Source organism: Copadichromis virginalis, linkage group LG20, assembly GCF_057382275.1.
Source record: "Copadichromis virginalis isolate Kocher_CV1m ecotype Utaka linkage group LG20, C_Virginalis_male_GT1.1, whole genome shotgun sequence".
Lineage (NCBI taxonomy): Eukaryota > Metazoa > Chordata > Actinopteri > Cichliformes > Cichlidae > Copadichromis > Copadichromis virginalis.
The window spans coordinates 4,699,403-4,726,236 of NC_140637.1; the positions used below are offsets into that span (position 1 = coordinate 4,699,403).

General features: G+C 45.3%; 1 protein-coding gene across 4 annotated transcripts in view; it reads left to right on the plus strand.

The window, feature by feature from the left end:
- The window catches only part of rerea (arginine-glutamic acid dipeptide (RE) repeats a), a 133,957-nt gene that overhangs the window by 67,023 nt on the left and 40,100 nt on the right, over nucleotides 1–26,834 (plus strand). For all 4 annotated transcript variants that reach the window (XM_085444948.1, XM_085444951.1, XM_085444950.1 and 1 more), the window contains 2 exons: nucleotides 2,261–2,331; nucleotides 26,678–26,783. In XM_085444948.1, the coding sequence (XP_085301074.1) occupies nucleotides 2,261–2,331; nucleotides 26,678–26,783 (177 nt within the window). The remainder of the gene's footprint in view (nucleotides 1–2,260; nucleotides 2,332–26,677; nucleotides 26,784–26,834) is intronic.

Sequence of the window (26,834 nt, forward strand, 5' to 3'; positions counted from 1 at the left end):
CCCCCACTCACCCACCCAAACCTCCCCGAGCTCCGTCGCCTCCTCCTTTTTGTTCAGATGACAGAGTCTGAAGCGTTAACTTGGATTTAACTTTCACATTCATTGAGATTCGTGTTCGAGTCAATTTCAGAGAAATGCCCTTGAGGTGGTAGACTTTTAGTGCCCAGGATGAATTCAGAATGTGCTTTTGACGCTCGAAGAATAGACTCGCTTGCTGTCTGTGAATGATTAAACTAGATCCCCGTCTCTCTCTCTCTCTCTCACTCTTTTTTTTTTTTGCCCTCCACCTATCTTTTTCACTCTTGCTGTCTGTTCTTTGTGCCTGTTGATGCACTCTGGGGTGCAGACTCGGAGATCTGGCCTCTCTAAATGAATGTGCTGCCGAGGTGAAGGGACACTAAACCCTAATTCCCCCGATTTGACTCCTCCGAAACATGTCATCTCATTCAGATTAGTCTCTTTTGTTCTCTGCCCTCCCCCCACTCCCTCCATCCTGATCCTCCCTCCTCCTCCTCCTCCTCCTCTACCCGTTTCTCTCTGTCTCTTCCTCTACACACACACAGACACACACACACACACACAGTGTGTTGTTCACAGATCACACAATAGCACTGATGGATATTTTCATTCATGTTATCTTGTAAATGACTTCCAGGGATGGTGTAGAGGAGGGGGGCGGGTGGTGGTGGAGAAGCATGAAGAGGGCAGTAGTGAGAGAGATATAATGCGTCACTCAGAGCCAGCAAGGGCGATAATACCCCCCCACACACACACACACACCCACTTCCCCCTTTTAGAACAGCTCATTCAGCCTCCAGCAGATAACAAGCCCACCCCGAGGTTACATACACAAACACACACGCGCGCACACATAGCTTTTCAAAAAACAAAGCCCATGATGTCACAGGCGCACATGTACACAGCAGCCCCCCTCTACAAATGGTGTCTTGGGTGTCAGAGTCATTTAATGTCTTTTGCCACCTCTCTGTTCCTCTGCAAGCGGTAAGATAAACCACAGCCCGATCGATAACTCTGTTGACACAAATAAATAACAGATGATGGCAGCGTCGGTCGCTGAGAGAAGGCGGCTACGCGATCTTTTGTTAGGGAAAAGTGTGGCGTAATACTTCTGTGAGGAGCAGCTCAGCAGGTGTTTCAGCGAGACGAGCGCCAGCCATTTGTGTTGTCAGTGTAAATGTTGTCGATGGTGGCGTTCTCTCTTTCTTTCTTTTCTTTTTTCCCCCCCATGAGTCAAAGCTCACAGAGCTGCGAGATATCGCCCTCCTTCATGGCTGTGTGTGTGCATGCGAGTTAATGGCAGCAGAAGCGTTACACTTTTCCTCTCCTCGCTGCTCCAATTGGTAGGAGCACCGACCCTGGGAGCATTCAAGTAGCTTTTGTCACACTGCTTCCGCGTGTGTGCGATCTGTTTCTCAATCAATTAAGTGAATGGCTTTTGATTGCTCTGCCTGGTATAAACTCCTGTTTTACACCAAAATAAATCATTTTACACTCAGTTTGATCACACTCCTGGTTTTGTGTTGCAGTTAAGAGCCAAAGGTGACTGTTATGCTAATTTGACTTTTGTGAATTCACATCTCTCGCTCTCTCTCAATAATCATTTAAAAACCTGGCTGTTTCTGGAAAGTACTGTGGCGGGGTGAGCAGTAACCATTAGCTGTGTCCCCCAACACCACCACCTCCTCCTTTTTTTTCTCCTTCCTAACAGAAGTGGCTGTGTGTTTTTTGTCCTCTGCAGCGTGAATGTTTTTGTTAAGGAGATGAGAGTTCATGACCTGGCCATACCACCAGTCACATTCAATTTAGCCACGCAGCCAGCCGGCCCAGCTCCTCTCTCTCACACACACACTTTTTTTTAATTGGTTTGTTTCTCTCAGAGTAACCCAGAGCTAACTGTTGGCTGTAGTTGTCATTTTAGTAAAAAACAAGTCACAGTGAAGACTTGAGGGGTGGGATGGGGTTAAAGCTAGTATTGCTCACTGGTGTATAAATGGAGTGGAACAATAACATAATTCCCCTGGGGCGTAATGTTTGCTTTGGAAAGGCAACCTTGTAGCGCTCCAAAAGTCCTTAATCCTATTACTCGCATTCCAATTGAATTTGACTCAAGGAGGAAAAAAATGTCTTTTCAGCAGAGGTAACAGCACACAAAATAATATATTACTGAGTCTGGCTGCTTAAAAGCATGAAAGCTTTGAGAAGTGTGAACATCTCCTGTTTTTTTTTTTCTCACTTGCAGATTGTGTGTACATTGAGAGTCAGCGGCCCAACACTCCCTACTTCATTTGTAGCATTCAGGATTTCAAGCTGGTGAGTAGATTTCTTTTTATTGTTCCACTTCCTATCAGCCTATTTCATGTCCTCATTTCCTCACACCAACCCATCCATACATGGCATACAAGGGAAAGCATACTATTGTTGAGAAGAAATTCCAAAGGAAATCGGGGCAAAGCTGATTAAATTTACATAACAGATCATACTGAAGTGCTGATGGATTATATCATCAGTTTGGGGTTTTTTTTTTGTACTGGCAAATAAAAATCCTTCAGCGAATCTTAAACACCACTAACCTTTGCAGTCCACTGGCAGTGTAATAATGCCTGTAATGGAAATATAGATGTTAGTCGATGTGGTTAATTGATTTAACGAAGGAGACCTTCACCGCTTTTCAATTGATTTTTTTTTTCCCTTTTTTACGACCTAATGTGGCCAAATTGCCTCTTTTGCTGAATAAAGAAAGAAATTAGTTTTTAATTTGCTGATGAGAATAGCTGATTCATCAGGCTCGGTCACTTTAGTGAGACGGTGCTTGTTTTCTGCGCAACAGGACACTTAAAATTCATCACAGCCACACACACATACTCACACTGCCTTCTCCAGAAGAGGAAGTTGAGTTCATCCGTAATAGATTTGTTTTTGTCTATGCAAATAATAAAATAAAGGGCACAGTATTATGGTTTGAGAGCTTCAGTTAGTTTGCTATATGGTAATTGCCTTTAATGACACACTGCACAGTTTTAGAAGGAGTTTCACGACTGGGTGCAGATTATCTTTTTTTTAAGTAATTTGTAATTTGATGTAAAATCCTGGATTGTCTTATTGCCACACTGTGTCTTTTTACACTAATGGCACCAGTGGCTCACCCCATGCTGGATCTTTCCTAAAGGCCGATGCACCCAGAAGATTGTTTTCTATTTTCGGGCCAACCTTCAAATGGAAATATTTCACTGAAGCTTGAAATTCATTATGAAACTGAATTTGAATGTTTTTAATTGGTCTTTTGCGTGGCATTCGACTGCCGCGAACAAAAAAGCGGAACTCATTTCGGTCCAGGTTTGCAGTAATGTGACCACTGTTTATTGGGAAAAGACTCTTGGAATTTGTAATGAATGGGTTTGTGTTGCCTTTTGAAGCCACGGCAAAGCCTCCCAAGTATTACCTGTTTTTCAGGAGATTGGTTGTCTAAGCAGAGCACAGAAGACTTTGGGAGGGGAGGGTTGGGCCAAAGGAATGGCTGTTAGAGTCAGAGGCCATACTTGGTGCTTTATGAGACAGGGGAGTGGTGAGGGTGTGTGTGTGGCCTAACATCCACCGAAGGAAACCAGAATTGAGATTCTAAAGTAATATAGATAAACATTTTGTGCTTAATTTCGCACTTTTTCAGTTTTAGGTGGGGTGGATTCTAGACAGGTCATCTGTCTTTCACAGTCACAGCTAATTCACTGAAACTTAAATACATGTTTATTTGTAAAACTGGCCAAAAATAACAAGAAAATGCACAGATGTCTATTAAGTTAGGTAAACATACTGTACTCATATACCACCTTTCTGTTCAATTTGAGCAGCCAAAGTGCTAAAGTGCTTTCCATTCACACACATTCATACAAACGCTTATTTCTATGCCTAAGCCTTGCCTAAAATTCACACACACAGACACACAAACACACACTGGTGGATGCTGTGAGGGGCAAGGCATGAAGACTACAGTAGCCCCTCTTAACCGCTACATGTGGACCAATTACTTGTTTATCTACACGTTTATGGATTGTTTATTGAGAATATATGAATTCTAGTAAAGTGATCATTGTCTTTTAGGATAATTACACACACTTGCAAATGCTTTTGTGCTCAATGGGCAGCTGAGTGTAGAAGGGTTTTCAAGGTGAGCTGCAGGCCTTGCAGCTAGGCCCCACAGCAGCGAGGCTTTAATCGGATTGCTTTCAGAGACTGCTGAGGATGGCAGGAACCTTTTCTTATGAACGCATGCACACACACTCGCACGAACACCCACGCACTTGCACCTTGATTAAGAGCGCCAGAAGAGGTCTGGGGCAGGCAGAGGTAATTGTCCAGGGAGAGAGGCAGAATGCTAGCTACATTAGCTGACCTCTCTCTCTGTCTCTCTGTCTCCCTCTGTGTCTGGCTCTGTCTCTCTGTTACTCCCTCCCCCAGTCCGTCTGTAATTAATGAACAGCCATCTGCATGCCTGTATGTGTTTGAGCAGACTGTACCCTTGTCCTCCTATGTTAAGACAACAAGCCCCCGCTGGCTCTCTAAACACGTACAGCATTTTTCAGTGAGCTCACTTTGTCACTGAACTACAAATCACACACACACACACACACACACACACACACACACACACACACACACACACAAAAGAAAAAAAAAAAGCCAGGCTACATTGAAAACTCGTAATCTCTGTTTGGTAGTCTAGCACACAATCCTCTTTTAGGATGATGGCTGATTTAGGTTGTAATTGCACGTTTGTATAAACTACCATCTAGCTGAGCCAACCTCGATTCTACCCCCGTCACCCTGCGCTCAAAACTGGGGCACAGAGGCCTTGTGCTTTTGGGAGAATAAAATGCTCCTTCACTCATTCGGCTCTTTTGCAGAACATAATGGTCAGGCTAATCTCATTTCCTCTCCCTGCCACGATATATTGAAAGGAAGAGACAACAGGCAACATGAGTCGTATAACATCAACTGCTTCTCTTTATTTCCCATCTCCTCTCTAACCTCCCTCCCTCCTTCTGCCTCCAACCCCCTCCACCACCACCACCTTTTCTTGCTGCACAAATTATCGATCACTCCACCCCACCTCTGCGTGGTGGAACAGGGCTTTGGAGACACAGCAGAAAGGGGAAGAAATTTTATTGGTCCTGAACCAAACAACCTCATCAATATTGCCCTTCTCGTACCTTTCTCCTTTTTCCCCAACTCTCACTTGCCTTCCTCAGTCTTTAGGCCATAACAGTCTCAGTTGTGTACTTTATCTAATGACCTGTGAATCCAATTAGTGGGGTGTAGAAATCCTGAATGCAGCCATCAATCTCTCCTGCACGCAAAGAACAAGGATTGAAGCCGGCCTCTCTGTTTATGTATTTCTTATCTTTTTCTCACTTGGCGTTTTCTCCACGTCGAGGTGATTCTGAGCCTGTTCTCATTACATATATGTCATCTACCCCTTTTCCACACGCATACACAAACACCAAGAAGTCCATTCAACAATAACACATGCAAAAAAAAAAATCAATTCCGCGTCACTTTTAGGGTCATTGTGGACTTGGAGGGCAATCATTTTTGCCTGACTCGTTTAGTCAACAGTGGCAGCTTTGGTGCCCACTGCAACCCCTGTGACACATTGATCCATCCATATAGAGTTCCACCTCCTCCCTCCCTCCTAACATGTCTGCCAAGATACGGAGATGAGCAGCAGCGGACTGTTTCTAAACCGTTAGAAGCGGTAGTGGCGTGGCGAAGTGTTAAAACACTCTTACAAAGATGAAAATCTCTGCCGCCCACATTTCAATTATTAAAAGTGTGAAAGTTTGCAGCAACATTAGTAAAACTCATCAGTTTTCGAAAATGACAAAAATTATTTGCAAAACTTGCAGGAGATTAAAAAAAAAAACAGAAATAAATGGTGGCACGAAATTGTGACTTTAAATGAATCAAAGAATGATTGAAATGTTTCGTTTAAGGCGGGTAACATGGCGGGTATTGTAAACGTGCATCACAGTGCATTCTCTCGGATGTGATTAGTTAGGTCAATTAAAGGCCTGCAGTCCTTTAGGCTGTTCTCCCACAAGGGCTAGTTTCTGTTTACACCCAGTGCCGTGACCTTGTAATGTGTTACAATCTATACTGGATGAAAGCAATGCAGGGAGCTTGCCAGATACAGACTTGTGTGTTTTTTATCTTGTGCGTGTCTGTGTGTGCTTGCGCCGCATTTCTATTCTGGTCACGCAGCTTGTATTATGATCATGTACTTTGATACGTATTAATCTTGTTCTCACGCGAGTCGTATGTCGCCGTGAGAGAAGAATCGAAGACAAAAAGCCGCCTGACAGAAACTGAGCGCTGAGCAGTCTGCAGCCATATCTGCCCATTGACCCTGACTTCACCAATCCATCCTGCTCTTCTTACCTCAATTCTCTCCTCTGTCTCCATTTCTCTCCCTCTCACTCTCTCATCTGTCTGTTTCTACACTTCATTCCCCTCCTCCCCCCATCGTCCCCTCTCCTCTTTATCTGCTGTCACTCACCTCCCTCCCTCCTCCCATCCCATGTTCAAGCCATTGTGCTCGTGTCCTCGACGCTCATTGACCCTCCCACCTCTCCTCTCTGCTTGTAGCTAGCCTTATTTGCTGTTATTGGCCAAGTCAGCTGTGCCCCATCCTCCCTCCCGTCCTTCCTTTCCCTACATCCTTCTCTTTCCCTGCCAGCAACCCTGTCTCCCTCCCTCTTTCGTTAATGGAGTGATTGCAGCGTTTCTCCCTCGGGGAACAAGGGATTGAGGAGCCCAGTACACCAACACACAAACATACAAACACACACACACCCTCACAGTCTTTCTCTCCCACTGTTAGCCTCACAAACAAATGCTCATCTCCACCCCTGGATCTTCCTGCTTATGGACATTTAATTAGATGCCACGTACAATGCAATTATCTTGCCAGGATTCGTGCTCATATGTTGCAGTCCTGATCAGCTACAGTACAGAGCACACTGTATTCACTGGTTTTCATTATGTCCCGTCATTTAGCAGCAGTGTAAGGTTATAACCACCCGAGATTGAGTGCGCTCTGTTTCGTCTGCGAGATGTGCACAGGTTAATCTGCGACACGCTTTATGTTCTTTGTGTTTGTCCAGGGAAAACATGTTGTGATGTCGTGTTTGTACAGGTCTGAGCACTGTCAAGTAACACGTCAATACATGCACTTGGCATGTGTGGATGCGCATTACTGGAGATAATGATGTTAAGTCTAAATGATGAGATGTGTCGAAACCATAGGTGTTTCTGCAGAGGATAACAGATTGCATAGGAAGCGTAGCTTATCCTGCTGTAAGGGTTTAGCTTTGCACATGGGGTGATTTACATCTCCTCTCAGTGTCTAATCTCTGTCTTTACGGTTAATAAATCCGGTTTGATGCAAAGAAATGGCCCCAATTTGTTTCGACATATCACTCGCGTCATCCTCTTTTATCATAGAACTCTTACAAATAATGGCAGCAGTATTTTGAATTATCTGAATGTATGTGTTTAAAATGAAAAGGATTCTTTTATTTAACTTCATTCAAAAGCATTTTGATGCATTTTCTCTTTTGTGATGCTGAGATGATATTGTCTATTTCCTGAACCGGTTGGAATAATTAATTGGCGGGCCAAAACATTTAATTAGCAAAGAGCTTGCAAATTAATGAGGAAAACTCTGCATTTTCACAGTGTGACACGGTTGTTTGTGGGACTATTATAGAAAATCAGATGCGTGGATGTGCTGTAATATTTTAATGATGGCACAAAATCCCATCTCAGTTTTAGTGCTAGATTAAAAAAATATGAAAAAACCCATCTACCAATGCTAAAGGTGCACTGCAGACAGGGGTGCAGATTTAGAAGCCTCTAAAGCTCAGTTAGTGGCACGTGTGTGTGATTTAATGAGTAAATCATTTATTGTTAAGCTTTACTATCTGTGTAATCGGGACACATGCACCGTCTGTGTGTGGGTATTCACATACATGTTTTCTTTAGATTGACATAACAGTTAATGTGTCATGTTAACAACATGTGTATACCTTCTCCATAAACACGCACACATGTGCACACCAAATGCTAATTATATCTCTCACAACTGATCCCTGACTGTTTTAGCTGCTGTATAACGTTCAGCCTTGGAAAGTGCTTCCTATTCAAAGTCCATAATTAAAAATGTTTGATAAAGATGCAAATTTATGTGCATAAATACGCATGCTTAACATGAGCACTTATTAGGTTTTCTGTGGACCCTGACTACAGTCCTAATGGAATCCAAAGTGCTGAGAATTAGTTTAACAATGAGATCCACGGGCTAATTAGCTTGCGGCTAGCTCACATGCACGTATTCAGATCCGTGGGATATCTGTAAGTGTATATGTGCTAATGGAGCTTGCGACCGTCCCCGCGGTCCATCCCCACATGTGCGGTGATTCAGTGAAAGCAAGCATGTCAGACTGTTGGTGCTGAGCCACCGAAATGACAGTGGGAGGTTTACTAGACAGCCATCACTACTTGTCTCTTGTCACTGCCTGGAAGGCTGAGCTTCCTCTTTTTTTTTATCTCCTTTCTCCCTTTGCGGCCACCCTCCACCCCACCCCCATCGAACATTTTGAAATGCAATTATGGATCAGTGAGCACCACCATCAGTCGTACTTCTTGTTAATATTTATTGAGTAGAGCAGCAGCCGCTGCCATCTCTTGAGAGAGGGGCGCTACAGTCATTAGGGGCAATTTTGTGTGTTTGTGTGTGTGTGTATATATTCGTGTGTGTGCTTCTCAGCTCTTCCTTTCATTCCACAGTCCACTCAGCTGCTGTAAGCGAGCTGCTACATTTCTCAGGCATGAACATGTGGAGGTGCACTCTTTCACAGTTGCATGGGGCTGTCTTAAGTGTGTGCTTGTCTCTGTGCTCTCTGTGAGGAAGCAGCTTTGACAAGGGCATCTAGGCGTCTACAGACATGGCCGGCCAGGCGAGCCTGCTGCAGACTGTGTGATTGAAGCATCCTGCCTGTAATGTTCCCCCATTGAGTGGCAGCCTTAAAGCAATACAAGCACAACACAGCAGCTATTAAACACTGAATGGCCATTCACTTCCACTTGGCTGCAAAAGGGAAACAAAGCAGGATTGTTTGGGGGGTTTTTCTATTTGGACAAATTCTGCTCAGATTAGCTATCTTCATTTGACAAATGGCCCACTCCCTTTCCTCTCCTTGCATTTGATTATGACTAGACCCAATGAGCAAAGCATTTTCTGCCACTGTTTTGGTACTATCGTGCCACTTTGTCCATTGTGACCATTTCGATTCATTCTTCTGTTCTGTGTGAGGTATGAGGCACCCTATCCCGTTCCCTCCATACTTCACTCGCGTTTCTCACGCTTGAATTTTCATTGAGGTGAAGCCATTAATGTCATTCTCTGGAAAAACATTAGGTCATTAAGCTGCCACGTTGGTGACCAGCTTAAAGCAGCTGCTCTTTCTGTTCATGTATGCGCTTACAATTTTTGCAAGACTGACAAGCCGTAGTTCTACTCTGGTGTCGGTTTGCAAGCGTGGTGCATTTCTCAAATCAGATGGAGACAGGCATGCGTCTCTCTGACAGCTACAGAGCCCCGTCTCTGTTGGGAGACGGGTTAGATTGATTGTCCACACCAGCGCAGTGATGAATAAATAAAGCAATACAAATGGCAAGGTTGAGATAACAACACATTTCAGGCCCAGCAAGTGGAGCAACTGGGATTGAGCTCTCCTTGTGGGTATGAAATGAAACCTGCCCAACCCTCTGCATGGCTCTTCGACTCTTCTCTCCCTCTTTTCATCTTTTTGGACAGATAACACTTTTTTCTCTCACCCTCACTGCCCTCGCTGTGCATTAGCTAAACGCTGCTATGGAAACTAGTTGTTCAACCAATAGGATTATCTCTTTCTCTAGGATAGAAGACGGGAGGGGAGTGAAGTAGACTGAAATCAAAATGGGGTTTGTGTGTGTGTGTGTTTTTTTTATGAGTGGTGATTACTTTCCCAGATGGGGTGTGGGCGCAGCCTGCGGACAATGGGGGGTTGGTCGGACTGAAGGGCCAGGCCAGCGGCCGTAACATTTTCAGAAAGGCCCAATCAATAGCCACCTCTGTGACCCTTCACTGCTAAATAATTCAGCAGAGAAGCCTTTTGACTACTTTACCCCCCCACTTTAGAGTCTAATTAGTTTACTCTGACCGGCTTGGCCTCATACAAAGATTTCATTTTATTAGTATTATTTTTTTCCAGGGATAAATGACATTTGGGACCAACATTGAAAATCAAAGTGCTTTTTTCATCTTTTGTTGCCACCTTGTTAAAATACTTGGTTGCTCTGCTTCAGACACTTTTCCTCTTTAAAAAATTTTTTTAGTTGAATACAATTGAAAACAACTCTGATTTCTTTGCATTTTCATCACATGAACTGAAGTCACCATGCACTGGAGTTTAGCACCACACTTTATCTTAATAGCAAACAGACACTGCTGCCTTCTCTGCTGCTGACTTTGATGAGAAAGCAGGAAAAACAAATGCCCTTTTTGGCACAGATGCCTACAAAGGCAGGCAGATTTGATGCTCACATAATACACAGGACTCCCAACCTGGTGGTATGGGAAAATAATGGCAGCGCCTGTTTAATCACTCAACCAAGGTCTTCCTATTGAAAAGAAAGCATCCTCCCCCTCGTCCTCCATATGGGGCTGCACACTAAATTAGAGGGTGAAGGTTTCTTTGAAGTAGGCTAATGTTCACAGCGTCTCGTAACCACTGGGACCTTAAATTGTAGATAAGACTCTTCGTTCTGTCTTTGCTCACTCATCATTTCCATGGATTTTATTTTTTCCGTGTCACCTTCCTGGTCGCTGCAGTGAGTTTTGTACTTGGAGAATCTCTTGTGTCTTCCTGGCCACCCAGTGCTGAGTGTAGTAACCAGACACTAAACACATTTGCGTGGACTGGTCAAGCTTTAATTGGATTGGCCTCTGCTCTGAAAACGGATGGCTAATTTTACCCCCACCTCCTCGCCTTCTCCTACATTACATTACAGCTACACACACCCCCACCCCCCGCCACTCTTTTCCCTTTTTCCAACATTCACTTTTCCCCTCCCTTTCTCAGCTTAAGGAGGTATCTGGCATGCTTCACCACTGGTGCTCAACTTAGCTCAGTTTAATTTCCAGCTTGTCCAATGTGTGACATGCCAATAAAAAAAAGAATGACAGAGAAAAGGAGAGAAAGAGGAGGAGGAGGGGCGAGAGAGTATAACACTGTGGAAGTGGAGATTTACAGTGGTATCGGGTTCACACGCTTCCACCAGGGCCCTATCCCCCCCCCCAATCTCTATTAAAGAACACATGGTGCAAATTAACTCTTGCCAGCAGAGAGAGCAGAGGGAGGAAGGAAAAGAGGGCAAAGGCATCGGTCAGAGACAGGGGAAGACACGAAAAGAGGAAATTTCAGGGATTGCCGTGAGGTCTGAGGAATGTAGCTTTTCGTAGCTTGGATCTCGCTCGCCTCGCAAAGCTGTTAAAAACAAAACAAAAAAAACAGTGACATCACCACAGGCTGTCATCTCCAGCAGCTCCCCTGCAGCACCACAGCGATCTCATACAGACCTTCTGACACTTTGTACATGTGCTACAGCTTGAATGACTGCTAACTCTGTCCTCCATCTAAAAATGCTTGTTGATCTAATCCAACACAACTGGCTGACATGTGCTCGAGCTTTGATCATTAAAAGGGTGATGTTGGTCTGTTTGACAAGTCTGATTCAGTTTCTTGAGAACAACTCAGTCGTTATATGCGAACAAACCTAGAGACCAGAGAGTTTTACCAGACATATTATCAAGATTTACACACTGGAGGTACTCCATAACCAACAAATAAAACACTGGAAGGGCTCATGGTTGCAGCTTTTGCTCTCATCGAAGGATTTTAGTAGATTTTGTAGAAGCTTTCAAACCATAAAATGCACCAATATGCCCGATGATTGACAGAAAGGTGACTGCCTTTGCTCGCATGTACAATAGGGCATAGAAACAGGGTTGAAAAGCATAGATAAAATGTGTTTTTCCTCGTGTTTCAGGTAATGACAAATCTGTGCTGGTCTTTTCTTAGACACAGAGGGGAGGATTGTGTATTTTCCATTCTGTGCGTCATATTTCCGCCTGCAGTGGCTGCGGCTGGTGCTGCATGTGCTTTGATGGGCAAGCCTAAATTGTGTTTGCCTGTCTGTCACCACCAATGGATCACATGGACTGAGGGAACCGCAGCTGCGAAGGCTCGGAGACGCTTCACCACACTTGCACACACACTTCATTTATCCTGCGGATAGGTGTTTGTGCCTTCTTGCAACTTGTATCCACACACAAAACGTTGCACACTTCATTATTCCTGCATTGTGTAACGCCCCCCTCCCAAGTACTCTGCTGTGCTTCCCTAAAAAACAGTCCAAACCTCTAAATTCTCCACCATCTCCTCCACTTGTCTGCTGTCTGGCAGTACATACCTCAGACTCCCTTTCTCTCCTTCTCAGCAGTAATCTCTCCCAAACATCATCCCTACTGAGATTTCACAGTACTACCAGTTTATTTTATTGTTGCCTCGATCTTAAAAGAAAGAAAGAAGAAGAGTATGCTACGAAGCTGTATAAACAGTGTCTGTGATGGTAAAGACATTTCCTGGCATCAAAGGGCCGAGCCGTGCTATCCCCTCAGTAGCTGTATTCATTTCCCCTCCTGCCACGCTCAAATGCTCTTTGTTCCTCTCTTTATAGGAATGTACTTAACAGTTTGGCAGTGTTGTGTTTGTGAACAGAGCCGCCTTTGTTCCAGCAGGCAGTTAACACTTGTGTACAGAGTAAAGGGAGGAAAGTCTGCGTTATTAAGCCCACTGTTAAATTAGCCTAAGCACTATCTTAATGAAATGATAAAAAAAAAGAAGTACAGACCTCCCTTAAGTCTGTCTTTTTTTTTGTACAGTTGTCAAATCCATTACGTTTTATCTAGTGGCTTCTCCCCTATCCCCCTTTTTAAAGCCAAGCTTCTGCCCTGCATAGGAATCTGTGTTGGGAGCTTTATCTGACATGCTATTTAATTCCTTCTCTTGCTTTTCTTTTTTTCTTTCCAGAGCTAATTGAATCACGTTTAAATTACATAATTTTTTTTAATCCAGATTGAACAGGCAGCGTGCTTTTATAGGGATAATGCAGTCAGCTGTGTAGACTCTTAACTGCACCAACTAGCTATCGAGCTTAATAGCCCACTTATAGTTTGCTATCGTGGCCAACCCATTTGCGACTGAATACGTCTTCTTTTATTTTACCTTTCTCACCTTATTCCGCATTCTTTTGTCTCCTCTTTCCTTTCTCTCCTCTGTCTGGCCCTTGTGATTCATCTTGTGGCGTCTGTGCATGTTGGGATGGGGATGATCTGATGGCGGCCCAGCACGAGGGCATGTAAGAATTAGCTCACAGACCAGCAAGAATTAAAAAAAAACAAACACTCACTGTCTTCCTCCCACTTCTCTTTCCTCCTACCTTCACCTTCCTCTCCAGGTGAAACGGAATGATTTAATGCGCGGCCCTGTCACAGCAGGTAATGGAGTTGGCGGATGAGTGCGGAGGCTCTTTCCATCAGCAGGCGGAGGGTGTGAAGGGTTGATGGGGGTGATCGAGACCCCCCGTATGTCTGGGGTGTGCTCCTTGGATAGACGGCGACCTCTCGTCCTCTCCTCCCCGCAGAGCCAAGAAACGCACATTTACACCAAACACACACCTCATTTCTCCAACGTCAACCTCGCAGTGGAGCTTGTGCTTACGCCGTTTGAGCTGTAGACTTTTGACAGGGCCGGTGGGGGACTGATGAAGCTCGCTGTTAACAGATGGCTGACTGTCTCCTGGAGTACTTTTTTGGCCCAAAACGTCATCTCTAAAGATGCCTCCCTGGATCATTAGTGGGGTTTTTAGATGAGCCTACTCACAGCGATAATGAGACGTAATGTTATTTATTTGTCAGCTTTAACTGTTTTTCTTATTTGAAAGCAGCTAATTGATTGTGTCATTCAGTTGTAAGCGAGACATTTTCTCTAAATCACTTTGACCCTGTCTACGAGGTTATAGTTGTAGTGCAATACGAGTACTAATCCAAACAGTGGAAGGTACAGGGGAAGAATATTGATTAGCTCTATTGATCACATTCACACTGTCCTTGTTCCCCCCTCCCCTTTTGTCTTTATCTTAGTTTTGATTGTGCTTACCTGTTAATTAGTCACAAATGTTAGTGTTGATATTTAAATGTTTATTGATCTAGTACTTTTTAACTTATTAGGAGGCGAAAAGGCAAAATTAAAAGCTGAATTGCTTTATTCGCTCATATGCATTGTGTAATAATTGCAAAATCATTGTTTTTGCATCAAAAAGCTAACCCCTTCATGCTCTCCTGCTCTGTTCAGTTTCCGAACAACAGTTTAAAAGATCTTTTGACCATTTCAGATTGAATTTGTGAATTCAGCCATAACCCGGCATATATTAGCATATATAGCATAGCTGGGGAAAGGCGAGATAGGCTGTGAGCTCGGCAGTCATACGCTGTACATCTCTGCGCTTGGCTTTGACTGGTTTTTTCGAACAGTCTGCTTCTGTTTGTGCCCTCAAATGCAAAAGACTTGTTGCCCTTGTGCCAAGAAGCATTGTCAGCGCAGACTCTGATGGAGTGTAACTATGCTTTTGAGGCGTTTGGTTCTCTCCTGCATTGTCATTAAGAGCAGTGCCTTTTTGTGTGATGCATGAAACAGCTGTGTGTGTGTGTGTGTGTGTGTGTGTGTGTGTGTGTGCGTGCGTGCGTGCGTGCGTGTGTGTGTGTGTGAGAGAGAGGGAGAGAGAGGGAGAGCGCCCCGCCCCTCAGACTCAGGGAGAGAGAGATCTTTTCTGGATTGGGAATAGCATAATTGCATCACAGACAAATCTCTTAATCTTATTGCAAATTAGGGAAAAAAGTAGAGTCGGGGAGACCAGTTGTGCAAGGTAATGCTTCCGTAGCATTGTGTAGCAATCTATTATGTAGCAATCTATTTTCTGAATTTCTTTAATGCAGAGAGCAGAACTGATTAGGTCTTAGCTTATCAATGATTTAATAATTAATAATTTAGCTTCAGGCTGGTTCAGTATCAGGTTTGACTGCCCATCCTTTCTAACATCCAGTCCACCTTGGGATTAAGCAAAGATATTGCTTACCCTTAAGAGTAGCCGTGGCTTTTTTAGAGACACTAGCTCAACTCATTACACAGCAACAGCTAGCCATAATTAGGTGCAAACTGTTTGCTGCTATGCTAAAATGCCATTTAAATGCCAAATGGCAGCGAGGGTGCGTATAATATGTGGGATCTCTGGCCTGTTGGTGTAGACACTCCTCTGGATTGTTGCTGCTGCCGGAGAGAGGTTACACAGAGATAAGTGGTTGTTCATGCTGCATCAGCCCACACTGCCTACGTTAGCTCATCGGCTAGGACTCCCCACCTCAAACCTTTCGCACTTCACGCGCTATTGTTAGCAGAGATACTGTCTGGTCAATTTGAGAGGGTTGGTTAACAGATTAACGTCCAAGCGTGTACAGACGAGCCAAGAGCTCCTGCTGCTCGTGGGTTTTTAGGCGGGGGCGCGACTTCATGGCTGTCCATTCACACGTGGGGAGATATTTTTATGCTCAAGTGGACACAGATGAGCCGAGTTTGTGATTAGGTATTTTTCTTGTGCTGTTCTAACACCCACTCCTAGCTGTTTTATTTCACTGTTTTGACTTTAGTAGGAGAGCTTTTGGTGTGTAGCTGGTGAGTGCAGCACCGCAGGCCCATATAAGGAGTGTGTATGTGCTCCGTGTGGCTCTGCACAGAATCACAAGGTGTCTGGAGTCCACCTGTCAAGCCCTACCACAGCCATCTTTAGCACCAACCTGACAGAAAACACTAGAGCACAGTCAGCTTTATGCCAGATGGCTGGTGTGCTATGCTAACATGCTATAACAAAGATGTTTATTATGGTAATATGTCATGGTAAGCTGGCAGTCACTGGGTTTGATTGAGTGAAAAGAAGCAGTGTTTTCACTGGGCTGGTGCAGCAGCCGCTGAGCTTTATAGCCTTTAAAGTAAAGCAAGGCTACATGTCCCACATCCCTACCGAAGACTAATGTGTATGCTTGTGTGTGTGTTTGCATCTCTGTATGTGAGCAGCGTGTGTAATCACTCCTAGCTGGCGGGCTCGGAGGGAGAGGTGGAATCAATGCAGTGGGCTATGAAGAAAAGGAGGAGAGGGAAGGAGGAGGCTGATCAATATCATAGCAGCAGGGTGGGGTAATATCCACTTCATGCAGAGCCGCCACAAACGGGGAGGATTGTGGGAGTGAAGCAAGGGGACACAAAGGAGAAGGCGAGAAATGAGAGAGAAGAGGAGAAGGAGTGGCAGTGGTAAAAAGATGCAAATCTCCATGGCGCCTGTAAACAAGAGGCTCTGTGTCAATCACCAGATGAAGTGGCACATTTAGCATTCTCCTCTCGCCCGCAACCATTCCAGCACTGCTGGGGATTGTTTGCTTGGCAGCTGGCTGCCCATTGGTCTGAACCGGGGGGACTGGGCGTGGCTGCGTGGTGATAACGCATGGGCTGCCATGGCAATGATACCCACTTTTTTAAGAGAGTCATCAATAACACCCGCCCCGTTGTACTTCACATACTGTTAGTCAATGTCTGCTGGATCATTCCATCATAAGCCTATCATATCGCTCTCCGCACGCAATCTGTTACACGCATCCACTCTGTTACAAAAAGCTGGCTTTAAGAACACCTAATCACACTCTACCCAAGGACAGGTGGGTGTCAGACACACCACCAGCAACGCTGGCTGAAAAGTGAACCATCTTCACACATACGAGCTGCAGAAAGTGAATCTCCCTTTATGTTGCTTTGTTGTTTGAGGTTGCGTGCGGCCCACCAGATCTCATGCCAATGCTGATTGCACGGTATGGGGAACTGTGTCTCCTTTCTGCTTGATTTAACTTCAAAGCTGTGACTGGGCTGAGCAGAGCTGGCTTCGTATTGCCGTTTAAAGCTGGGAGACAGGATGTGATGGCAGACAACTGAACTGTGCACTGTAAACGGACACTTCCTCTGCGGTGGGTAGGAAGTCCCCGCCAAACCATATGGTCACACTGGGATGCACAGATCATCTGTGTGAGTGTGTGTGTGGGTGCATTCCTTAGGTTCTCTCTCCATGGGGTTCTGAATGTGTTTGTCCATTTATTCGTCTTGTTTTCCTGTGCATAGTGTCTGCCCCTGTACATGCTGTTACAACTAATTGCATTGACCTGGCTCCTCATCTGTCAGAGCATAGAGCCGTTTTTAAGGTGGGGTAGATGTGTGTCTCATTTCAATGATGGCGGCGGGGCTAAGTGATGGGTGAAAGTGAAGTGAAGAGGTGACTCGCAGACAGGAAAGCACTGCCTGAGACACAGCAATGACCCTCCCACCACCCCCCTCTCTCTTTTTGGTAAACAGTCATTCTCCTCTCCTCCCTTGACAGAGTGAGCTGAGGCGCGTAATTCCCTCGTCTACAGCAAAATCTTTTACCTTCCCTACCCCAGTCTTGGACTCTGCTGCACAAAGCAAATGCTGCTTGAGCCTGTGTGTGTGTGCGTGTGCGTGCGTGCAGGTTCAAAGTATGCCTTTTGATTTACAGGCACATGCAGATAAATGGGCGGAGAAGGCTTTGATGTGCCTGGGTTGCAGAAAGTAGAGATGTTGGTGTGTTGTTCAGCCTCTTTGTCTCACCCTCTCTCTCCTCTCTCTCGCTGTGGGTGCTGTGTTTGGGTACGTGCGAACGATAACCAGCGTGTTTGACACGCCGCTCGTCATGACTCTGTTGTTTTTCCCATGTTCTGCATTAGCGAGCAATTGTTTACTTAACCGTGTATGTTTTATTTTTGCTGGAGTTTGGGAAGTCAACCGCAACACGAGACCTCGCAAAGGATCTGCAGCTCTTAATTCGCAGGGCTTAAAATATGCCTGTTTGTTCCTATTCAATCAAGACACTTTGTTGGTTGTCCTTGCAGAACGGCCACCCGTTATATCAATGTCACGTCAGCTGAATGTTTTTTTTCTTTTTTCTTTTTTATCTTGCATTTAAATAACCTAACACAGTGGAAGAGGAGTTTAAACTAAACGATCGATTATGAATAAAAAGGTGATGCATCGTATTGAAAGTCTTCACCGAATATGTAACGTGCAGACAAAAAATCTGAAGGTGTTCAGGTGCTCAGTTAATGCAGATTAGGATGTAACTTACAACTCAGATCAATCATTTATAGATTCCTGCATCTTTTATCCTGTCAACTGCGTCAGATTTCTCGCCATTATTCACTTACATTAAAGTCGTAGTGAATTTATTTGTATTATTTTACACTAGATTTAAATGGAAAGTAATTCTAGCCAGCTAATTTACATTTTTCCCTTTCTTATTAACTCAGCCTACCTTCAGTACCTTCGGGATGATATGATAGCAAAGCATCTTTTGATTTTTCTTGTACTTGAAAGTTAAAAAAACAAACCCGAGTTAATCATGTAGGAGGAACCTACAAAATATTTAGCTTTTAATACTATTACAAAGGTCCGGTATTTTCCATCAGACTCCTTAAAAGGTGTCGGATCCATTTGAGGAAATGCATTTTTATGTTTGATGCATTGTAATGTGCATTTTAGGCATTTTTTAAAAAACAAAACAGCTGCATCCCTATCACTTTAAATTCATTGCACTTAAAAATACACGCAGAGACTCCAGCCCATAATCATGTTACAATATGGCGGCTGTTCTTGTCGGTCTAGACGAAAAGTCGTGCAGCACAGCTCCTTCTAGCACTGGGCCAGCCTTGTTATTGCAGCTGTGTTGTCTACAATACATCTCTTGTTGCAGCACAGCAGGAGGCTGCTCAAAGCTCCTGGCCTCTATGTGGGTGTGTGTGTGTGCGTGTGTGCACACATGTGTTATAATCACATTCCTCCCCAGCTTTCAGACATTTTCTCTGAGTAGCCTTTTGATTTTTGTGAGCTGTAACTGTGTTTGGTGAAATGCCCGTAATGTCTTTAAGTCTTTTAGCACACATCTGATAGCGTTCTTCATTTGCATCCACCCGGATATATTGTCACACACACACACACACACAATCACAATCACACAGAGTCAGGTAATTTGCATGTGATTATTTGCATATTGTACAAAGCAGGCATGCCTGACAGACCACCCACTGCTCAGCTAGTGCGGCATCTGGCTGATACACTGCTTACATGATGTATTACTGATAGGGCCAGTGTCATCACTAGAGACTGACAGACAGGCAAGGTCACCTTCAGACCGAGATAAAGCAGGGGAAGGGAGCCGGAGAGATGGATATCTTTGGGAGCAGCGGGCAGATAAAAACAAAACAATCACAAGTGCTTGAGCTTGCGGTGGTTTAAGCTGTCTGTCCGGTTTTCACACTGTGCGTTAAGATCTGTTTTTGCATGCTCGTGTTAATACACTCTGCTTGTTTCTCTCTATCCATGGCTGACTGTCGCCGCTCCGTCCACGTTTGTTCTTTTAAATGGATGCAGTTTTGTTTGCGTGTGCATGCGGAAATGAGATTTGTATTGCAAGAAGGATCATAATTGTGCATTAACGTGCGTTTTCTGACCATACAGACGTGCAGGAGGTGCCTCAGCTTCTTGTATCTGTGTCACTGTCACACGCTCTCCCTCTAGACGCTCCTGATGGCCTGACAGCTGCTCTCACATAAAGACCTCCAAAGCATTCACATGAGCACACACTGCGTCAGTCTTTGAAGTGCTACAAATTTGTACACACGCACAGCACCTTTCTGACTCCCCAGTGCATTGTTGAGAAGATATACGACCCACACGCACACACACTACGTGATAAATTTGTGTGTGAATTATACCAAGGCGACGGGGGTGGTGGGGGGGACATCGATTAGCACTGGCTTAAGCATGCCTTCTCATTTCCTGTCTTCCATTACAGCACTCAGCTCCATCTCTGCCATACCCTGCTCAAGAGGCTGCCACTGGTCCTCACACATACACACACACGCACAGACACACACATATGCAGGGTTTGGATTAGCTTGCTGGGCAAACGTCCAATATGACAAATCCACACACACACACACAGTCTGATAGTCATATCCTTTCTGCGCCCCTCTCTGTGAGCATTCCTCCTCTCTTTCTCTATAGCAGCAGTCTAGTAAGTATTAGTGAGATGTCTCATTACTTCACCAGGCTATGCTAACAAGGCACAGCTAACACAATGGATTACAGGGAAATGAAACACCCGGCGGTTTAAAGGGTCTGCGCAAGAAAAAGCCAGTGTCCTCTCAAAACGTCAGCATTCCTCCCTTTTTTCTTCCCTCATTGTGTGTTTGTGTCTCTCTGTGAATCCTGACTCACGGGCATTACCTTGAGACCAGACAAGTCTCCGCTCTCTTGAGAACATCCCAGGCTATGCACAAGCACACACACACATACAGGCACGCTGGCGAATACACTAACACGCACAGGGAAGCCAGGTATCAAAGCGAGCAGAAATGACAATGTTTTCTGGCAGGCTTTAACTCTATGTCTGGCTGAGAGGGAGAGCTTGGGAAATAAAGTCAGTATTATGATCTGAACACTGAGATATGAGCTCTCCTAACCGCCTCCATCTGTCCTCCTGCAGCCTGCGTTTGAAGTCTTACTCGGATCTGCATTCTAGTCTCTACCCCTGCAAAGCGCTGCAAAGATTTCTGACTGTGCTAATGTGTGTGTCTCTCTATGTGTGTGTATTAGCATTTAGCCTAAATCACTGAGCATAAGTTGCCAGGTGCTCTTTGACTGTTTTGTGCTGTTAGTGGTCATCATTTTATAACCCCTCTCTCCCTTTGACTTTTAACAGTGCTGCTATCTGCACCATCACTTAACTTGTGTTAAATTTCCTGGCTTAAACTGACGTGAAACAGAAGTGTGTTGGAGGCAAAGACAAATATTTAAGTTGGACGCAGCTCGGCTGTTTTATGCCGCAAACAGCCAGCGCTAGTGTTCTCAAGTCTCACTGCCTCTCTCTTTCTAGAAGGAATCCAGCGCGATCCTTTAAAGCAGATATCTTATTATTCCTGCTATTAGTTTGCTGTATTCCTCGAGGACACATTTGAAATAAAGGAGAAGTGAAACAGACTGTGGAGCGAAGCAGAGGGTTGGAAAAAGTTGTGAACCTCAGTGTCGCAGTCATGTGGGGTGCTTGTGACTCTCTAGTGTGTAAAAGGGTGCCTGTGGTTGGCAGTATGATCCACCAGTAGTGGTCCTCAGCCCCGAAGTCTTAATTAGTATCATCTGTGAGCTCCGCGTGACTCATTCTTCTTCTTCTCCCCCCCCCTCCCCTTCCTCGATTCTCTGCTGTGTTTTTTGCCTCGATGACAAGAGGACCTGTTAACATCCTCACATGTGTTGCTGTATGTCATCAATTTGTACGGCGACCCGGCCAGCGAGTCCATCGTAAAGTGATCTAAACCCTGTGGGCTTGATTCTGTGAAAGTGGGTTTTAAATTTAAGACAGGCATTCAAAGGCGCACACACACACACACACACACACACACACAGCGAAACGAGAGCAAATCTGCCCACTCTGAATCGGCTAATGCTCATCCAATCCAATATGGAGCCGGGCTGACAGATGGGCCCAGTGTGTTCAAAGCAGAGGGTGCCGATTTAATATCCAAACAGGTCAAGCCAAAGAGAGGCAGAGAGAGAGACACCCATGTGTAGGCATGGTGTAAAAGGTCCTGCCAGCATCGCCACCACAGCTGGGACTCACCTTGCCCCTCCCCCACCACCCCCCATGCCTCCCACACAATCTCACACATTATATATTTAATTATTTATTCATTTTTTTCTTGTTGCCAGGCATACAAGAAGGCTGTGCACAGTTCCGCCCAACAAATGTTGTAATCAGCATTTGCTTAGTGTTATTATGTGTGGCTCAGAGAATGAGGCTTGAGGGGCAGAGGCTTCCTCCAAGTAGCCAAGTGCACACGGTGAAGCCCATAAGGAGAGGAGGATTGAAGAGAGGGATCCTGCTGCTGCTGGTTCTGACAGTCTGATTTAGAGTTGCTTTCTCTTACCTCTGACACAGAGTCCCAGCCTGCTGCTGCTGCCGGCTTGGGAGAAGAATAGAGGTGCTTATCCTGAAAGCCTGTTATTTGTGTGTGTGTTTGTTCACACAGCACGCTAGCATTACTTTTTAACAACCTCCTTTGTCAGTCACTGAGATGTCTGAGATTGCGTGAGCACAGCAGATCTCTTGTACCTCACAACTGCATGTTCACACACATGCAATATATTTTTTTATTTTTTTAAGTTTGTCTGTGTGTGCCGTCCAGATGGAAGTGCTTATTGAGTGCTGGTGTGCTGGCAGATCTCTCCGTCTCAAAGAGAGCGGGAAAAAAAGAGGGAGAGGAAGAACGAAAATGGGGAAGGGAGAAAAGGCGAGTGGAAAACCCTCCCAATCATATCCATCATCTTTGTGTGCTTGCGCGAGTGTACGTGTGATCTTCCCAGCCAGCGCTTCCTGCCTCCCCCTTCTCTAATCTTATCATGTTGGAGCAGCAGATTAGTCCTCCCAGATCCCATCTCTGCCTCCAAATGCCACAATCGCCCTTTTGTTCTTTTGGTTGTGCTTTATTTCCCCTTCCGACAGGCTAGGTGAACACTCCAACTTTATGCCCTCTCTACCATTTTATGTGTATGTGTGTGTGTGTCAACACCAGTACCAGCCCTGATCTCACATACTCGAGCCTCCCTTGTCCTCGGGGCATTCGTTAACTAAGCTGTTAGCTCAGCAAGCCTGCTAGCTTAGCTGAACTGCCTGACATTCCTTGCTAACACCAAGCTGCTGCTGCTGCCGTTGCTTGCATGACCTCCCCCGTTCCCTCCCTCCCTCCCCTGCCGTCTCCTTTGTCTGCGGGTTTGGGATATGTCTTTCCTTCTTTACTTCTGGTTGCCACCTCCTGCAGGAAGTCATAGATCCTGGCTGGTGTTGTCGCCAGTGCACGAGGGGGTGGTCACTAACAGGGTTTGCAGAGGAAGAAGTGTGTTTGAAAGGCAGAGAAAATAAACAGAGGTTTCCTGTTAACGAGGTGCGCTGGGGGCCTGTCGTGTGGGAGAAGGGAGGATCTGGTATTGTTTAAAGCAAAGCTCTAGTGTTACAGTGGAAGGAGGAAGAGGAGGAGGAGGCGGAATTGGGCATTAGGTTTGAGGGTTACAGGTTGTAACAACGCTCTCTGGCTGCCATATTGCAAAGGCCGCTGTGAACAGTCGCGAGAGAAGCCGGTTGCTGCTCAAACACTTACAGGGATTGGGGGTTTTTGGGTTGAAAAGCACTGCATTGATTTTACACTCTCGCACTTGAAAACGCAGACTTAATCCCGCGCTCTCTGATCTTTGACTGATTTTTCTCCTTCGAATAACGGAGCTGTTTTGTTTTGTTTTTTTCACATTTAAAGCCTTTCCTTGTAAAGAGAAAAGTCTGCCCTCTGTGTATCCCTCTTCTCCCAGTCTTTGTAGCATTGTGGTCGTACACAGGGGCCCTCGCTCCAGAGTTGACTGCACAAAGAAAACTGCACAGCCATTATGGACCCAAGGGGCCAGCCATCTTTAGCTAGTCAAGGGGAGAATTAACTGGCTTGTCTTGTCTTGACTGCTTTCAGGACAGTGATGAATGCACTGATTCGTTTTTATTAACAGTAACTCTTGCCTCTTTTATTTTTTTTTTAGCTTGTTCCACAAGAAACATACTTTATGTTTTCCTAATAAATATCCTTTTTGAGAAATAGTTGAACCCCTGTCTGTCTGAGGAGTGCTAAAAGAATGCCACAGGCCAAGCTGAGCCATGGGAGGGAGGGGAGGTGCTATTGTGTTCAGCCCCAAAGCATGACTCTCAGATTTATATCACCTCAGTGAATAAAGGGGCAGTCTTGTACCCTGCGGGTTGCAGTGAGGAGGATAGTTGTGATTTTAAGTGAAAAGAAATGAGATGGTTTTTTTTACTGCTCTCACCTTAATCTGCCTCCTTTCTCTCTCCTAATTTCTCCCCTTCTGTCTCCTCTGCTCTGCTTCTTCACCTCTTTCCCTCCGCCTTGTTTCGTTTCTTTCTCTCAGTAAGTCTTTTGGCCTCTCTGCAGTGAGCGGTACTCCCAGGGTTTAGGGCCTCAGGAGGAGGGGGAGGGCAGGGCCATGTTTAGCCTCTGGCAGGACAGACAAAGATGGCCGACACTGTGCGGGGCTCGGCTCTCTACAGGCAGCGTGGAATGCCTCTAATCAATTCAGCGTTGTGGTTCTTATGTTCTCCCTCTGTCATTTTCTGTGACAGGCTTAGCAAAGCCCAGACAATGCGAGTAGTAGTTCGCGCGGCGAGTCTGAGCTGTCTATCATCTCCCTTCATTTTCTCCCAGTGTTATCTACTCATTTTTCCACCCCGCATGTTTATGGAATTGTGATAATTGAAAGCTGCGCTCCACTCCCACTACGTGCTCCATATGTTGCACTCTCAGAGTCTCTCTCCGTCTCCCTCCCTCTTTTTGCCTGAGAGGGCTTAACGCCGCTGTGAGCTTCATAACAGCAATCTGCTCTGGAGAGTGGCGGCTACTCTCTAGCAACGAGGATACTGATGATAGTGGAAGCAACATTTGGTCTCTGCTTTGGTTGGTTTGAAACAATGCAGGCTAATGAATGAGACATACAACCTGCGCTTTTGTTTGTCTTCTTTTTCTTCTTTGCATCTTCTCCGTCTGCCTGTGCCTTTTTGTTTGCATCAGGCTCTGCATTTTGTGGGTTCTACAGACAGAAAATGAGATGTTCGGGTAGCACACCGGCAGCATTTACAGTCTGCCTTTAAAGTATTAATTATGTATAAGCACCGGATAACTACTCGTTCCGCTGTGGCAGGCAGCCCTGTTAGTCTAGAAGGCAACTGTGTCTGTACATTGGATAGACAAGAGGTATGGAAGGGTGGGCTGACTGCTTGGAGGGAGGGGGAGTGGCATGACATCATTGCACACATTTCTACACACACAGTACGCCTTACTGCTGGGGGGGGGGCTGTGTCTTACTCCATCAGTGTTGGATCACAAGCAGTGTGTGTGTGTTGCTTGTGCGATGTTGCGTGCATATAATCATCCAGAGCAGTAAATGCAGCTGATTTGACTGCATGCCAGCTGCTGTTTAACACGTCCAGGCTCACTTACTCACTCATTCCTCCTCCCTGCTAAAGGTTTGAGAAAGGAAAAGAAATGAAAAAACAAAAAGTGGTGGAGTGAAAAGGTTTACAGTGGAAGAATGGCGTGGGGGGGGGTATGGAATATGGAAGGAGTGGAGAAAATGAGAAAACCAGAGGTGGTCTCGAGGTTTAAGGGGAGGTGATGATTTGCTTGGCTGCGTGTGCTCTCAGTCTCCTCCCCTGTGACATAACAGAACAATGTACTCCAAAGGCTTTAAGTATCTTTACCCTGACCTCATGTTTTTTGCTACGCACACACATATATACACAAGAGCCTGGAAAGGGTGGATGTTAAACTGTCTGCCTTGGATTACTGAAGTATCTTCCCCACCTTTTTATTTTCTCCCCTTGTGGTTTTTCTCCTGTACTCCATTGGTGGTGTCGGTGCAGGTGTCTCGGTCTGTTAGTTCAGTGCAGTGCAGCAGAGCCCCTAATAAAGATGGCTGGGGCCAACAGGATTGTGTCGCAGTCCAGCACCCACCCTGGCAGTCTCTCTAATGTTCTTTCAAACCACTGTGACGGTCAGTTGGGTTTATGTGCAGTCACAATAAATATTTTATAACATGAAATGAAAACAGTATTTTGCCCTTTTCATCCCTCACCTCAGCACTAGTGTCAGTCTCTACCATTTTCTCCCCACACCTTCCCCCCCTGCTGTTTTTTTCCCTTCCCTCTGTGTGTTTTCATTGACTCACCCTGTGGAAAGGCTCTGTTCTCACCTCAGTGCTGCCACTTGCTGGCCAGCTGAAGGATTAAAAGAGATTTGCTGACTTGCATTTTATCAAAGAGCCAGTGGGTGGCAGCACATAAAGGCATAGAAAACTTGATACTGTACATGTGCATCAAAAAGCTTTATAAAGCCCTAGTAGTGTGTTAAATACATAATGGCTCATTAGAGTATTATCATTAAGTGAAGTGAAATCAAGGCAAAGGATTGATTTGCACAAGGCATAGGTTGAACACTCATCCATTCCCCGCATGGTTCCTCTCACTCCATACTTCCTCCAGCGACGGCCATCCCACTGTTTACTTTATTAAGGCTCTAAATGCCCCACAATCCGTTTTTAATTGACTTGGTCTCTCTGCGTGCGTCTTGGCATCAGCCTGTGTGAGCCATAAACGGTGCATCTGCACGGCTTCGTTCTTTGCCAAAAGGCCAATTTGTGACGTCGTAATCAAACAGAACGATGTCTGTTTATCTTAGCGTGGGATCTTTTTAGTCTCCTGCTCACTCACTTTGTGTCTCTCTGTGTTGCAGAGTAAACGGGACCATCTGCTGATGAATGTGAAATGGTACTACCGCCAGTCAGAGGTGCCTGACTCAGTCTACCAGCACCTGGTGCAGGATCGCAACAATGAGAACGGTGAGGCCGCCGATTGATCGTTTAAACACACCTGCACATGTGCACATGTAC